General features: G+C 38.9%; 1 protein-coding gene across 1 annotated transcript in view; it reads right to left on the bottom strand.

The window, feature by feature from the left end:
* Positions 1–12885, bottom strand: part of FOCAD (focadhesin) — a 122207-nt gene that overhangs the window by 35114 nt on the left and 74208 nt on the right. The window contains exons 21-23 of the mRNA XM_084504906.1: positions 11977–12165; positions 11589–11710; positions 264–356 (exon numbers count right to left, since the gene is read on the bottom strand). Of these exons, the coding sequence (XP_084361032.1) occupies positions 264–356; positions 11589–11710; positions 11977–12165 (404 nt within the window). The remainder of the gene's footprint in view (positions 1–263; positions 357–11588; positions 11711–11976; positions 12166–12885) is intronic.

Here is a 12885-nt window from a genome sequence, read left to right as displayed (position 1 = left end):
GACCTTAGTGGAACTTCACATAGGAAAAAGGCTGCAAGAACCAGAACTGTGAGCAGAAATTATACTTGTACAAAGCATCTCAGACTGTGCTGCCTGAAAACTCAGTTTTTATTTTCTTTTCATAATTTGCATTGAACACATTAAGTTTTACTTTTAAATTTTTGTTACCTGCACTGATGATTGAAGCTCTTGCTGTTAGAAATGAAAATCCATACAGCTTGAATGAACATTAGTATGCACAGTACTTTGTACCTCAGAATTACCTGTAGGACTGCATTGTAGGTTCGACTCATGAATCCTAACCAGGACTGTGGCAGTAGTATAGAGCGATGCCATTCAGAAGGTTGAATGTTAACCTGTGCAACACACCAGAAAGGGTAGAATTGATTACTGCAAGTCTAACGTATACTGAACATATGTTTTCTGACCTGTGGTTTGCAGACAGTATTTTGGTAATGCCCAATGGACAGTATACATGACTGTATAAAAGAAAAACAGGTAACATATTTTATTCTCCTTCCTGGTTATACCCACATCAAGTTACTTTGCAACTTCATTACCCAGGTCAGCCAAAACTATTTGCTTCGGATAGTTCACTAGATAATTGATCCCAGAGAGAGCACTGGAATTGCACATGACAATAAGCACAACAGTATGGTAGCACTGGTAGACGAAAATGCATACATAACAAGGATAACAGAGCAGTTTATGCTTGTGATCGCTCTTGTAAATCTTAGTTGCTTTAAAAGTTTTAAACAGATATGTATAATAAATGCATTTTGATGACAACCTAAATACTGGGGAGACTACTGAAAAGGAATCACTATAACTAACTAGGGTTGGTATAATTATGTCCAAGTACATAATTCAAACTTCCTTTAAGGAAAATAATTGTTAAAAAAATAATAAACAAAGGAATTGTAAAGTTTCTTTCTAGGAAACACCATTTTAGAATTAACTGGAAGAAAACAACACTACCTCAAGGACTGTTTAAATAAATATACAACAGCTGTCCCTGCCTACCTCCAAATCTCACACAGACATGGCAGTTTCTGCTTCACAAAAAGAGAATGACTCAAAAAGTGAGCTGTACAATCTGATGTATGTGCACAGTCCATGAGAACCCAAGGTTGTTCTCTCCAGTAAGTACTATAACAAACAGTGACTTAAAGACATTTTCAGAGCATGTTGAAAAACAAAAATGAGTTGGGTGATCTCAGTAAGAAACCATTTTCTAGCTATTGATAGCTTAATAACTACAGTAGTAGATTAAACACAATGGGCTACAAATTCAAAGCCACAAAAAACTGTTCTTCCAGACCTCAGGTGTGTGACATACGCACCTTCTCCACCAGTTTGCACATCATGGAATTTATAAATCAAACTACATGAATCCACAAAAATGTGCATCAAAACAAATAAATTGGCATAGTCTTTTTTTTTTCTCACTCCATAACTGTTTTAATTGCAGCAACTTTTTATTAAAATAAAGAAGGAGTTAAGGTGTTCTCACCTTTTAAATAGCCATGTTTTCAAAGCCACAGAAAAAAAGAAAAAAGCTCTGTAACAGAAGCAATGGTGCTGCAATGTTGTCTCCTTGTATTCTTCATTGGAAATAAAGAATTGATTTTTGTTGATACCACCCAATTATTTCTACTGTCTGCCTCTACCAAGAAGATGAAAAAATGTCATCACAATCATCAATGCACTGGAAATGAGTTATTTAACCTCAGCAGTTTCCTGGGTAACAAGTTTTTAATAATGGAAATGCAAACATGTCAGGCTGAGGTGAGATGGGATGGATATATTACAGTAGTCACTGTCTAAGGCCCGCGCTTTTCACTTCTAAATTAAAGGAACACACTAGGCTTTCTGAGTTACAGAAAAACTCATCCTGTAGCTATGATCAAACATAGTGCAAAGCCTAAAGCAAAGAACCGTCTGGGATTAAACCTGGCAAGATTACTATTTCTCCTTTTTTTTATTCCTCCTGATTTATTATGAAGCCTAGCAACTGTTCAACATGTGAAACACTCTATGTCTCAAGGTATGCAAAAGTCCCCTTTCTTTGCTGTGCTCCAGTGACCTCCTCTGTACACAACAGTCAATCAAGATAAACAAATGAACTTGCCTCACCTGTTAATTATTTTCCTACGTCTTTCTCTCTCACTTCCTCTGTTTTATGCCCCTTGTGGTCTACATAAAGCAAATAATATTACTTTTTTACATGGATCTTATAACAAAACCCAAAGGACTATGCTAAAGCTCCATGGCCATTGCTACCATGTGAAGTTAAAATAGTTACAAGTAAGCACTAATATTCCTACACAAGTAAATACAATCCAAAATCAACCGAAAGAGAGGACATACTCCACCCCAAAGCCAACAGAAAAACACCCTGCAGAAAAACACATCTCATATTTAAATGCTTCGATAACACTAGTTCATGCACTATTTTAGTAACACTAGCCAAAATTTTATTCACAGATCCTGTCTCACCTCTGCATATTAACTTCTTCAGCAAGTTGCTGAGTAGCCCAGGCTCCAATCAGAATTATTTGTGTTAAGTTCCCACAGAATCTGCAGAAGCATCAATCTCACACTTCGCCTCCAGTCTGAAACTAATTTAGACTTCAGCAAGAAACCAGACAAATCTGAACGTACATCTACGAAATTCATCACATAATCTACACTTGTCCAGCAGATAAAGAACAGGCCTTCAAAACACCTGAGCTGCTCCCACAGGAAAAAGAAAGCTTAATGTCTGTTGTTGCATTTAACATGGTCCGATCAGGAATGCATTAGCAGTACATCTTACCTAAAATTTGTAGATGTACTCAATGATCAGTGGAACTATTGAGCAGCTCTTGATGAATTAACTTTTTTCATAGCACTAAACATTTTATGAACATGGGGAATGAGAGGAAGACAGAAGACACGGTAGCACCACAAAGCAAAGAACACTAAAGTAAAAATCATCTAATACTGAAAATGACTGGTCATGATGCTAAAGATTATCACAAACTGTGTTGACACCCCCTTTTTCAGTACAGAATACCAGTTGTTTTTACTTTTCCTCTATCAGTGAACACACAATATTGGCTGCATTAAGCATTGGTTAACTTGGTTAACTAACACTGTGCAAGCATAGACAAAGCTGAACATTAGCAAAATCCAGATTCTTTTTAGAGTGTAATTTATGTGTAAGAAGACAGTGTTGGGGTGGGAAAGGGAAAAATGCTCAAGAGACTTCTGAACCACCTGTAAGTGGTTGTGAAACCCTGCCACACCTGGTCGATGGATGTTCTTAGGAGTCAGTATAGCCATATCAGGCTGTCAAGCAGCTTTCAAGGAAGAGTTACAGCCTGATACTTGAAGCAACGAAAAACACTTTGAATTAGGTGATAGTAATCTATTCTTGTTGAACAATGCTTAAAACCTTCAGGACACATCTCCTTGAAAAGACACACAAGCAGAGACTTTGGTGGCCAAATCCAGGAGAGGGAGCTCATGCTCCTGTACTTCAGCACTAGTGAACACACATGGCACAAGATGTGGACTCTTCTGCAAGAGTGGAAAGTCATTTCAGACTAAAAAAAGCACTCCCAATAAAAATCAAACATCATGACAAGATCTGGATGAGTTTTCTTTCACAAATCCTTTTGTATTGCCACAAATCTTTGTATATATTGTTTACTTGTTTGGTAATGAGACATTGCCAGCAGAGGGCACACAAAACAAGTTTAGGTAACAGTGAAATAAACCCTGTTTCTATTGTTTCCCTGGGTATCTAGTAAAGATAATACTGCTTAAAGTGCAAACTTCAGGTCTTAGAAACTGTGATACCAATATTTATGACCCATTTTAAAATCATTTACTGTGCAGAAAGAATGGGAATTACAATGCGTTCTTTACAACACAATCGGTTTCTAGGTTTCTACCTAGAAAACCTTACCAATTCAGATAGTCCCTAGGTTCAGATCATCTCTTTAACAAATGTGTGGCTATGGAAATCGTCTTTGAGACATTAATCATGTTAATTAAGTGTCTTGGCATGTATTTAAATGCCCTTCTCACATAGGGGACATATAAAGTGTGGCACCAGTGATTTCATAAATAAGACTAGCATTACATTTCCATATCAATGAAGAAGTGAAGTAGCACCTCTTTGATTCTTAAATTTTGCTCAGAGGGTCTTCATTAACATACTTCTATGCATACACTTCCAACCACTCTTCCCAGTATTCTTTTGTGTGAAAACACTTGCCTCTCTTCCTTGTCTTTCTCTAAGCCACATTATACTGAGGAGAAGGTTCACAAAAACCTGTCAGCAAACTTATTTCCTGAACACTGTTTCATCGCTGTAGGAGATGCATTCAATAGTAGCGGAATAATGGTATTATTAATAGTGGAATTCCAATTACTGGAAGCCAGCACAAACTAGTCCATAATCTGAATTTACGTCCTGTATTGGGTTTACATGGCAAGGGTTTGGTAGCAGAGGAGCCGAAGGGGTGTCCCTCAGTGAGAAGAGCCCAGCAGCTGCCCCATGTCAGGTCAGAGTCAGCTCCAGCTGGCTCTAAAAGGGACCCACTGCTGGCCAGAGCTGAGCCTGTGAGAAAGACTGGTTGGGCCCCTGGGAGAGCAGATTGAAGATGTGGATTAGAAACAAAACAAAACAAACAAACACAAAAATTGCTGCAGAACAGCAGCTGGTAGAGAGGAGTGAGAAAATGTGAGAGCTAAACATTACTGCAGACACAAGTCATTGAAGAAGCAGAGCGAAGCCGATCTCCGCGCTGCAGCCCGTGGGTGGAGGAGCCCCCGGTGGAGCAGGTGGATGTGACCTGGAGGAGGCTGTGGCCCACGGAGAGGAGCCCATGCAGGAGCAGAGGGTCTGGGGGCAGCTGCTGCCATAGGGGACCCGTGCTGGAGCAGTTTGCTCCTGGGGACCCCATGGTACAGAGCCGTGTGGGAGCAGTGCTTGAAGAGCTGCTGCCTGTGGGCAGCCCCCGCAGGCTCAATTTGGGAAGGACGGCATCCATGGGAGGGACCCCACGGGGAGCAGAGTGACCATGAAGGAGCAGCAGAGATGAAGCATCAGGGACTGACCACAGCCCCCATTTCCCTGTTCCCCTTCACAAACCAGGGGGAGGAGGTAGAAGAGGGTGAGTAGGGGAAAGGTGTTTTTAGTTTGCTTTTAGTTTCTCGGTGTGCTGCTCAGCTAGTGATAGGTATTAAATTATTTTAATCTCCCTAGTCTCTCTCCTTGATTCTGTTTTGCCCATGACAATAATTGGTGAACAATCTACCCGTCCTCATCTCAACCCTTGAGTCCTCTCTTCCATTACATTTTCTCCTCCTCTTCCTTTGAGGAGGGAGAATGAGAGAGAAGCTATGATAGAGTTCAGCTGCCAGCAGGGTAGAATGACCACACATCCACTGAAGTACCTAGGCACAGATGAATACACTAGAGAGAATCGTGTTCTAGAAAATCCAATTACCATCTTGAAGTGCATCAGGGACAACATTTGAATAAGTCCTCGAATCTCCTGATTACATTAAAATCAAACCAGGAAAGATAGAGAAGGAGCTTTCCACTTTACTGCTTGAAGGTTCACATCATCACAGCACACCTAATGAATGCCCTTAAAATAAAAACTGAGGACGTTTCTTGGAATAATAGAATCCTTTAGGTTGAAAAAGACCTCTGAGATCATCATGTCCAACTGTTAACCTAGCACTGCCAAGGCTACCACTAAACCATGGCACCACATCTAAGTGTCTTTTAAATACTTCTAGGGATGGTGACTCAATTATTTTGCTGGGCAGCCTGCTCGCTCCAACACCTCACAACAATTTCAGCAAAGACATTTTTGTAAAATAATTCCATTTTTTCCAAGCCTCCCCTGGTGCAACTTGAGGCCATTCCCTTTTGTCCTATCACTTGTTGCTTGGGATGGAGGTCCCTTCCAACCTAGATGATTCTGTGTGAAGAAACTGTCATCCCACCACAACCTTCTTTGAGGTAGTTGTGAGAGAGAGATAAGGTCTCCCCCAGCTTTCTTCTCTTTATGCTAGATAACCCCAGCTCCCTCAGTTGTTCCTCGTAAGACTTGTTCTGTGAGTATGCACAGTACTTAAGACATGATCATTTGTTAAGCAGTATTTTAACATTATACAATTCACCAGTAATACTCAACTGTGCAATTGTGCCTACAAGTGTTAATTATTATATATATGTATATAAGTATTCGATTTCCAACACAGAGCAAGCACTTCAGTATTGACAAACATACGCAGGCAAGACTATCCTCCCCTCTTAAGTTAAAAACACTTCACCACTTCAGACTGTCAAAGTCACTATTTACCACATTTGTGTGCCAAAAGCAGGCTGCCTCATGTGATTTTTGTATGTAGCATAAACTGTTCTCTTCACCTCCATTAGAGAAATAAAAGCTTTGTAGCTAGCTGAAGGCCTAACAGCTTTATCTCCTTTAATGCAAAACATACATGCACAGAACCACCAAAACACATGGTGCATGATGTGAACATGTGACTCTTCATCCTCATTCATTTTTAAAAGGTAAGTGAAGCTGTTAAGAGATTATTCCCCAAAATCCTTACAAAGAATTACTCCAAAGGCTGAAACACTTGCAAGTAATTACTGGCTAATCTAGCCCAGGTGACTGTGATAAACCTCAGAGATTTCTTGCACAGTATGGTCCAGATAGCCTTAAAGAAAACAAAGAAAACATTACCTGGGTGACTTCTGACCAGTGTGATTACAGTAACTTTAAAAGTCCTTTCAACAAGAGTTTAATAAGCTGTGTTTAATAAACAATCAAACATCTCCATTTCTGGGGGAATGATGATCTTCCTCTCTCAAGTCACTAGTGACTGAGAAAGAGAAATACAGATTTCAAATGCACCACTGTCTACTGAACGTATGTTCTGCCTCCCATGAGATACCAGGTCAAAGAACATTAAAAAGACCCTCCTGTATCTCATCCCTCATCTGACCATTATGACGGATGTTACTGCTGTCTCCAATCCTTCATCTAGGATAACACCTAGAAAATAGAAACTGTCTAGCCCATTAAGGTTTAACCGTAAATTGCCTCCTTACTGTTATTGCTGATAGATTTGAATGGGAGCTAAAAACAGGTCTGCATTAATTGTATGGTTTACAGACTTTAAAACACACATGAAGAAATTCTTTCCACTGCATACAAATCTTTTTTTTTTTCCCCACAATCTCATGAATCATACTTTTACACATAACAAATCTCTGAAAATTAAAACAGGTTGCCTCAAGCAGCATCCAGTGTCACAGTATTCAAAAATCTAAGTGCAATAATGACAACTAAGCACACAGAGATCCAGACAGATACGCAACCTGCAGACTCATATTCTGTGAGTGCACATCCAATCAGTGAAGAGACACAAACCTAATTATCCCACTATGGTGTTTATACTGATGACTGCTATTCCCTAATTAAGGAAATGACAACTGCTGAGAAATTCCACAGGTTAAATAAGGGGATGTTTGCTATCTCCCAAGCAATTCTCATTTCATAGCATTTGCATGCATGTGACAATTTTCTTGTAACTTTATGCTGACTGCAATGCTTTAGAGGCAACTATAAGACCTCTTTTTAATAAAATGCTTATTTTTTTTTTATTTTTTTATTTTGTAGCTTAAAATGCCTCTAACTATAAGAGAGAAAAAAAAGTCAGAGCAGTAGCAATGAAATGACATTCCAGTAACTTAAACCTATAAAAAACCAAAACCAACTGTTTAATGTGCTGTGTTGAAATCTGAAGCAATGACTTCATAGAAACAGTTAATTCCTTTGGCCAGTGCACAAAACAAAGATTAGGTACTACTGACATAGTTTTTGTAGACCAATGCCGCTACTATTAAGCTTTATAATTTAAGCTCTTTGTTTTTACCATTAAAATCTGCTCCCCATAAGAACACTGACAACTAAATTAATACTAAAAAGCATGAAAATCAGTCAGATGAACTTAGGAATTGACTTCTGTTCTAGTCAATGGTCCAAATACCTTTTTCCTGAAAACATTGACTCCATCTGTTTATACGTACAAGGAAATGAAGGAAAGAAGATCTTTTTTGTATTTAAAAGACATGGGATCTGAAAGAACTAAAAATACATTTTAGTTTAAATTTTATATTTAAGAATTATCACCAAAAGGGTACAGTTAAGATTGCTTGAAGATGGTTAGTATTTATGTATTTTAAACAAACTTCAGTTTCTTTTTAGTTTTACTACACCTTGAATAAACTGACTTTGACATGAATATATGACGATGACTCAAGACAGAAATATTACATTAAGTATCTTAAAATTTTACAAACTCTAGTTCACCACATTCACATAAAACATGCTTTGTCAAAGCAAATCATTTTAAGGCTGTGTTTCTATGATTCAAAAGTTAATTTGCTAGCTCACGAAAGGTCAGTTCTTGCTGAGCTGCTGGATGTTTTAAATCAGTGCTAGTATACAAACACATCATTTTAATTTTTACCAGAGATTTTAATCGATGTTTTAGTAGGGGAACAGTTTAGTGTTTACAAAACAGTAGTTTATTTGGGGGAGAAGGACATATGACTCACAAGGCTCAAAAAATCCAGTATTCAGAATCAACAGAACAGCAGAACTGACCTTCACAACATTGTAATTCTGCTTATGTAATGCTTTAATACATGTCTTTTATTATCATATAATTAAACGTCTATTTTTCTCCAGAATATTTGTCACTGAACCCAGGTCCCACTACATGAAGCAACTACTCCGCTGGCAAAGCTTTTATTTTTGGATTCTATGCAAGCCTACACTTCATTCATTACTCATTAATTTGAATCCGCTCCAATTACACTTGTCAATATTCTTGTGGACTTCCCCTGCTGCCCTCCTCTACAGCACGCAAGCAGTTAGAAAACATTGATTAATTTATCTGCATGCTCCTCTCATGGTGAGGGATATCATCTCCAGTTTATGCTTTCATTCTTTAGTAGTAACGAGGTTAATGCAAAAAAAAATCTATTAAATTTGCATACTTGATTAGATGCCTTAAGATCTCTCATTACTTTTTTTGGGGGGTAGGAAGGGAGGTCTTGGCACCTAAGGTACTTTACAAGCCTGTTGACACTACCTTCATTAAGCAGCACAGGGAGGGATTTCTAAATCACAATTCGTCTGGTGCAGACTGGCTTTTGTCTGTGCACCATCTAGTCTAAATTGCTACCACGACCCATGTGGTGTCACTGTGGTCCAAAGATACGATTATTAATTTCTGTGTTCTTTTCAGTACAAAGGACCCAAAATGATGAGATGTTGTATCACATCCCTCTGGCAGGGTATAAATTTTATGTATATGCCAGCATGTGCAAGTGTTCAGGTAAGACAGATCCGGAAAACCGACCTAGGCAGAAGAAGCCAAATTCAGCATGGTACACATGATACTGTATGTCTGAAAACTTCAGGAAAGCTATGTTGCAGACAGTTTTGCTAGAGAAGGAACTGCCTGGTTAGCTCCAAAGAGACGAAGGGATTAAACCAATACAAATGCAATGTGAACAACTAGGAAGTAGCACATGACAGTAAAGCCAGGAGAGAGTCAAGGTGACACATCTCAGCATCAGAACACAGCTCCCGTGTGTTTTCCATCACAGACAAAAGTGCTCAGTCTTTCAGTTTGCAATTAGGTATTTCCCCAAGCCATGTACACGCAAGCTTCCAACTCAAACCCTACGTTATAATTATTATAACACAGTGTTTTTTTGTCAGTGGCCCCATAAACACCTTTAAGGAACTCTGCAGCACGTTGGCTCCTGGTTTGTTGTGTGACAGTTGCAGACCAGGATTATCAGGACCTAGCGGGGCAGACCTGTGTGGTGGCAGGAGCTGGACTCGATGATCCTTATGGGTCCCTTCCAACTCAGGATATTCTATGATTCTATGATACACAGTTGCCACCTGCAACTCATACCTCATTCATTCCCTCTCTTCCAACTTCTGCATCATATACAACATGAAACAGTTCTTTTTATTACACAGTGCTGGTTCAGTCTCGATACGGGATCCACCCTGTACTCTTTTATACAAAACAGCCTACAATCAAATAATCTCTAGTTAACGGTATATAGGACGGAGGAAGGAAGAGTCATGGAACTGTTTAAGTTTTTCTATCCATGAAAAATAGAACAGGAATTGGTATCGCTGTGGGGAGAAGACAAAAGTCTTTAAAATGCCCAGCTATTCATACATTTTCATTTCTGGAGATTCTGCCTAAAATGGAATATAAATTTTATAGGTTTTATTATTATTATTATTCATCTGTGCTGTCTTGTTTATGTCAGACACATATTTTACACATTGTTATGTATGTCTTGTGAACAGAAAATTCATCCTCAAATGCACATAATTAATCTCTGCAGCAGTACAAAATGATCCTATTAACCGAATTGTTTGATTAACTTTAAAAGAACATAATACATTTATACATGTTTTAATAACTCCTCTCACTGGCCTAAAAATTAGTATTTTTTTTTCTAGGTCCTCTTTAATTGCGTATTTTGTCTTACTGCTCTGAAATTTTCAAAGATGAACTTTCCATTGGATCCTAGAATGGATTGGATGGTAAGGGACCCCAAAGATCATCTAGTGCCAATGGCCCTGCCACGGATGGGGATGCCACCCACTAGATCAGGTTGCCCAGGACCTTGTCCAACCTGGTCTTGAACACCCCCAGGGATGGGGCATCCACAACCTCTCAGGGCAACCTGTTCCAGTGCCTCACCACCTTTTGAGTGAAGAATTTCCTCCTAACCTCTAAATCTCCCACCTTTCAGTTTAAAGCCATCCCCCGTTGTCTTATCACTATCTGCCTGTGCAAAAAGTTGCTCTCCATCTTTTTTAAGCCCGTTTTAAGTATTGAAAAGCTGCAGTACGGTCATCCTAGAGCCTTCTCTTCTGTTCTGTAAGGCTGAAGTACTCAACTTTCAAATCAATCATTTAAATACCATAACCAATCTCTCTATAAAAAATGGTTTTAAGCACTTTATTTTCTGTAATGATTAAATGAGCAGATTGCTTCTTGCTCTTTCTCCAAAACCACACACATATTACAGTTTACCAAAGATGATTGCATGGTATCATAATAGGTCAGGGAGTAGCAACATTTAAGAGACAGAATAAAACAGAAAGTCTTAGGGGAAATGTAGATGCCATTTCCCCATGGAGCCCCATCATTGTTCAGACTTTCTATTCAACTAGAACTGGTTAGACACAACAGGTGTAAGGAAGGTGTAAATAGCAATGCAAGGCAGAAAAAGGCAAAGGCCAGCTTTTTGTTGTTCTGATTTTTACAGTAAACACTCAAAAATGCATTTACCTGTTCAATTCAACCATTCTTCACAGCAACTTTTGTTAATTATGACACATTCACAAATGGCATTGCTGTAGTTACTTCTTACTAATTAGCATAAACAAATGAGAGAAGAAGGAGGCATAACACTTCCAAAAAGGGGGGGGGGAGGGGGGCAAAATCTAGCACCTTACCTCATGAATGAGCGCTACCAACATTTGCTGGAAATTGTGTCCCCTGCTAGCCAGAAAGCGATTAATAGGCTTGCCATCTTTGCCGATATGGACTGGAAGATCGTAACACAGCAGCATGCCAGCTTAAAGAGGGAGGGAAGGAAAAAGAAAGCTTAATAAAAAATACTCTTGATATAGTTCACAAGTTTTACATGTGACATCTGGGAACCCAAAAAGATATAAAACTAAATCGTATCAACAAACTTAAAGCCTATGTGACATATGTAAACGTATGCAAGTAGCTAAGATGTCACTGTTTCTTAAGCAGATTCACTCTCAGATTCTGATCCAATAAATCATTGGGTTAAAGTGCATATACGTACTAAAATCCAAGAAAGTGGCACCCTACCTGCAAGGCCTGGCGTCATTCCTGGTTGTTTATTCCTCTCATACATTTTCAGCAAGAAATTTGGAACACCTGCCACAGTCTTCCCCTGGTCTGAGCGTGTGGCAGCTCCTCTCAGAGCAGAATGATACACACCACGGGGCATGTTGGTCATCTCCTGCTTCACAAGTGATGTTGCAAACTCTTCAAATGCTGGATAAAGCACAAAGATGGGATCACAGAGGAAAGGCAACATCAGAGACTGATGACTGGGAAAACAAACAAACAATGGAAAACCCCAGCTGATGGACATCTATACTTCAGGGCATGTATGCTTAGATAATCCAGTAATGAAGCTCAAGGTCAAGGAACTGCCACTGCAACTTCAAGAAGCTCTGAATGTCTTATCAGACACTTGGGCAGAGAAGAAAAATAGCCTGAACTACTCTCTGAGCTAATCATTGTTTTCTTTTACTGTTACACTAGTTTCACTGGCACAGGTTTGCAGAAGAACAAATGAGAAATTTAAATCATATTTCCCAATCTAGTAATAATTTTTGTCTTTGCAAACAGATTGTTCTTAAGGAGATTTAAGAGAAGTGCAATGAAGAGGGTGGATGGAAGTATAGCGTGTCTATGCAAATGGGATACAGACAGAGACCATAGCAGTAGACGTTGTTTATTAAATTCTGTGCTCTTAAGCCATTCATTTTATAGTCTAGCTAGGATTGAAGTTTACAGAATTAATATAAAACTACCGCTCATTTGTGAAGTCAATCTGAAGTACTTCTTACATGTTAGAGAAAAAGATCTTGTTCCTCTATCTACTATACAAGCACATGCATATGACATACATGGTGTTAGTACATAGCAGCTAAGAGCCAGCATTATTCAAGCACCTTGCCAACCTGATATGTTTAGGAGTCTGTTAGT

The sequence above is a fragment of the Aythya ferina genome, assembly GCF_964211825.1.
Source record: "Aythya ferina genome assembly, chromosome: Z".
NCBI classification, from domain to species: Eukaryota; Metazoa; Chordata; class Aves; order Anseriformes; family Anatidae; genus Aythya; species Aythya ferina.
The sequence above is the reverse complement of the archived record's forward strand: the minus strand, read 5'-3'. Positions and strand labels throughout refer to the sequence as shown.